The sequence below is a fragment of the Haplochromis burtoni genome, unplaced genomic scaffold (genome assembly GCF_018398535.1).
Source record: "Haplochromis burtoni strain Fernald_Lab_line unplaced genomic scaffold, NCSU_Asbu1 Contig_1430, whole genome shotgun sequence".
Lineage (NCBI taxonomy): Eukaryota > Metazoa > Chordata > Actinopteri > Cichliformes > Cichlidae > Haplochromis > Haplochromis burtoni.
This window is the reverse complement of record NW_024583791.1, coordinates 39,533-43,549: the sequence shown is the minus strand read 5'-3', so window position 1 is coordinate 43,549 and position 4,017 is coordinate 39,533. Positions and strand designations below refer to the sequence as shown.

Sequence of the window (4,017 nt, the reverse complement as noted above, 5' to 3'; positions counted from 1 at the left end):
TATCTTGGCATCATGTGAAGTGTGTCCTTAAAATTACTGTGGAATATGAACAAGAGGAGGACAAAAGAAGATGCAGCAGGCCTGTTTCTGAAAGTCATGTCCTTAAGAACTAGAAACAAAATGGTAAATGGCCTGTATTTATATAGCGCTTTACACATCCAGTCATCCACCCATTCACACACACTGGTGATGGCAGCTACATTGTAGCCACAGCTGCCCTGGGGTGCACTGACAGAGGCGAAGCTGCCGGACACTGGCTCCACCGGGCCCTCTGACCACCACCAGTAGGCAACAGGTGAAGTGTCTTGCCCAAGGACACAATGACTGAGACTGTCCGAGCCGGGGCTCGAACCAGCAACCTTCCCATTTAAAGGCGAACTCCCAACTCCTGAGCCACCATCGCCCCAAACCCAGCAAAGACCTGACAGAGGACAAGAGATGCATCTGGACCTTCAGACGATTCATTTACTGCGTGCTGAAGTCTAATCACATTTGAAAGTTTTGGTTTAAATATTCATCTCTACACCTCTTGTAAAACAGGATGGAGAGTCTGTCAAGGTTTGGAGCTGCATTTCAGGCAGTAGTGTTGGAGATCTTGTTAAAAATGATGGAATTATGATTCAATAAACACAAGATTATAGATAGATATCATTTTATTTCAAACATGCAAATATAATTGAAATAACAAGAGAAAAAAAAGAAACTTGTCATGTAAATATCTATGTCTACAGAATATGTGTGCTCGAAAAGGAGTAGGATGAAGTTTACACTTTTCCTGTTCCCACCCCCTTATTTCAAATTTCATTGCTTACAAATCCATATCCAGGATTCAACATTATTTGATCCATATATGTTTAACTATGTACAAGTCTAACACATACACAAATAAAACCATTTTTAGCACATAAACCAGAACAACAACAAACTACATTTTACATAAACTAATCACCCTGTCTTTAACACCCGCTTAATCTCTGAGTTTACAGTATATTAGAATTTGATCCACGATGCAATATACCATCAAGAAAGTATTTGACTGAAGTTAAATTCATTACTCAGCATAACAATGATCCCAAACAAACTGCATTTGCAGTAAATCTAAACCATATCCATCGACCATGTAGTAAAAGCATAACTGGAGAGAAAAACACACAGTGGAAAACTATGAGTCATGCATCGGCCTCCCCAGAGCCCAGAGCGCAACATTAATTAAGGAGTGTGGGATCATCTTAGCAGAGAACAAAAGGCAGAAACATCCAAAGAAAAGCTTTGAATATCCTGGAGAACTATTCCTGAAGACTACTGAAATACAGGAAAGCTGCCTGAGCGAGTTCAGGCTGTGCTGAAGAATAAAGGCAGTCATACTAAATACAGACTTTCTGCTTATTAGAACTGTACAAACTCTGGTTTCACCTTATCTGCTGCATTTACATGTGTGCTTGTTTCAGTATATCGCTGCACCTACTTCCACTTTTCATAGCAAAATATAATGAAATAAAACTTGGTTTAGGATGTAAGAGTGTAATCTTACTACTGCTAAAAACTAACAATTATTATTATGTATAGTTTTACAAAAACCTGCTCAAAGGTCGAAATAAATTACATGTAAAAATGTTGTAAAATCTTAAACTTAATCTAATAGGCAGCATCTTATCTTATTAACCTAGAGAATAAAATGAATGTTTATTCTTGCAGGATGTCATCATGTAGAGTCTAAACCCACAGATTTTAAAGAATATCTGTGTTATTTTTTTAATTGTTGCCAGTCTCAGGCTGACAGATCAGCAGCTCCTGGTTCTCAACCTGCTTGTATTTCTTTTTTTAATTTGGATATTGGGCAGTTGAACTCCATTCTGCATTTTACCGTAGTAATGCTTCTCTTACCAAACATCATCATCATCAAAAACACTAAAGACATTTCAAATATGCTGCAATTACTCAGGAGGCTACAATGGATCCTGACTCTGCTGTTTATGTTTTCTGTAGATTAAAAATCCAACAGCAGCAGCAGCAACAAGAAGCAAAGCAGAAACTGACAGACCGACGATCAGTCCAACAGATCCATCCTCCTTCCTTCCACCTTCATCTTTGTTGTCTCCTCCTGGCTGACCTGCAGGTGAGAAACAGGTGTGAGGTGTCAGCTGTCAGGTAGGTGATGAGTGAAGAACAGAACAGAATCCATTTCCTCTTCAAACTGCTGTCAGACATTATCTACTGCACTCTGATCACATCACTCAGACCAGCTGCTTTCTACAAAGTCTCATCAACAACATCTTTAGAAACAAACATCAACAACCAGGAAGCAGCTTCACCTCTGATCACACACACACTCAACTCTACTCACTCACCTGGAGGTACGACAATCAGTGTGATGCTGCTGAATGCGTTTTCATTTAAAATTGGTTCTTTGATTACAATTGATTGATTCTCTCTACGTTTTTTTTCTGTCTTGACACGACACTCGTATGTTCCAGCGTCATTAATCGTCACATTCTTCAGAATCAAAGACACGTCTCCATCCTTCATCTGTCTGTCCTGCAGACCCACCCGGTCCTTAAAAGATGGATACTGTTCATCTGGATCAAACAGGTTATCTCTGTAAAAAAGCACATATTGTGTCTCCAGGTCAGCTCTGTTCCACTCTACACCTATGATGATGTTGTTATTTGGAGCTCGACATGGCAGAGTGACGTCCTGTCCAGATTGAGCTGTGATGCTTTTTTGTTCTGAAAGAGAAAAAAAACAGAGCAGAGAGGTTAAAGGTCAAAGTGCAACTGATCACTACTTCAGCAGCCAGATGGAGTGAGGAGTGTATGCACATCTATTAAATTATAATACATCCGTGCACGATATACATTAAAAAAAAGGAATCAAAAAAATATTATTTTTATTTTTTATTAATGCTAAAGTACACACGTGATCATTATGACAGTAAATGCTGTTAATATCACACAGTACCACTGCACCCCACCAATAAAGAGATCTGACCTTAATCTGTTATTACTGACACAAAAGTCAGTAATAATCATTATCACTCTGCATTAACAAGATGTCTTCATACAGTCAATTGTGCTGTTATTTTATTTTTATTTACCTACTTATTTTTCGCTGCATAGAATTTGAGTAGTGCTTTTTTTGTTAAAGCTCCCAAATCTTATACAGGGTCAAAGTTAGTTTAATTTTAAGTCGGAAACTCAGAGGGTTGAAGGGATGCTGCCTCTAACAGTATCTAGAATAAATGAGTACATTACTGTGGATGACAGTATATAAACACTTATACAGTGAAATAAGTGAAAGTGAACATAATGTGTGAGAGAAAGCAGCCTCTCATCATAAGACACTGTGAGTCTCTGCATGCTGCCTTTATGGAGCTACAGCTGTTTGTATACACTGAACAAAAAGCTTTATATAGAGGCATTTCTTTACACATATTATCTGTAGAATGCCTTGAAATGTAAACAATGATTCTGACGGGTTTTTTTTGTACAACCATTTAAAACATTGGGACAGATCTACAGAGAATCAGAATCAGAATCAGAAAGGGCTTTGTTGCCAAATGTTGAGCAGGTTTACAACATTAGGAAATCGCTGCGGTAGCATGTGCCACCCTAAAATAATCTGTGGCACTAGAGGTGGCAAGAGATCATTTTAAGGTGGCACATGCCACTCCACCTCTGTAGATCGGCCTCTGGCTGTATGCTGACTCCTGAAACTACAACACATTACACTTCTTTGTCTCTGTGCTGGAAACTGCACCGCTAACCAAGCGGGTAAATTCACTTCTCCGAACCTCATGACGTTTACACACAAACAGACAAACTGATTCAATATGAAACTACATGTAAACAGACACTCTGAAACTAAATGTTTGGGAAGTAACATGTAAACCAGACTGATGTTTATTCCTCTTCATCTCAGAGGGAAACACCGTTTGGTTTATAAACCTCACCTGCAGAGACAAACACGAAGACACCGAGAATCAGCAAAGTCGAGCAGAGCGACGCAGACATTTCCGTG

The 4,017-nt window shown here is 39.0% G+C and overlaps 1 protein-coding gene across 1 annotated transcript; it reads right to left on the bottom strand.

The window, feature by feature from the left end:
- Window positions 1-651: 651 nt before the first annotated feature.
- Window positions 652-4,011, bottom strand: LOC102310561 (coxsackievirus and adenovirus receptor). Its single transcript, XM_005952236.2, has 3 exons — window positions 3,950-4,011; window positions 2,349-2,726; window positions 652-2,110 (listed from the first exon to the last, which is right to left on the bottom strand). The coding sequence occupies exons 1-3, from the start codon at window positions 4,008-4,010 to the stop codon at window positions 1,947-1,949; spliced, it is 603 nt and encodes a 200-aa protein (XP_005952298.1). The 5' UTR covers window position 4,011; the 3' UTR covers window positions 652-1,946.
- Between the last annotated feature and the right edge of the window lie 6 nt (window positions 4,012-4,017).

What these genes read in the sequence shown, in the direction of transcription:
- LOC102310561 (XM_005952236.2), bottom strand. Translation starts at nt 4,010, where the DNA reads ATGTCTGCGTCGCTCTGCTCGACTTTGCTGATTCTCGGTGTCTTCGTG. An exon ending in CTTCGTGTTTGTCTCTGCAG is followed by an intron (nt 2,727 to 3,949) that starts GTGAGGTTTATA and finishes TTTCTCTTTCAG; the next exon opens with AACAAAAAAGCATCACAGCT. An exon ending in ACTGATTGTCGTACCTCCAG is followed by an intron (nt 2,111 to 2,348) that starts GTGAGTGAGTAG and finishes TCTCACCTGCAG; the next exon opens with GTCAGCCAGGAGGAGACAAC.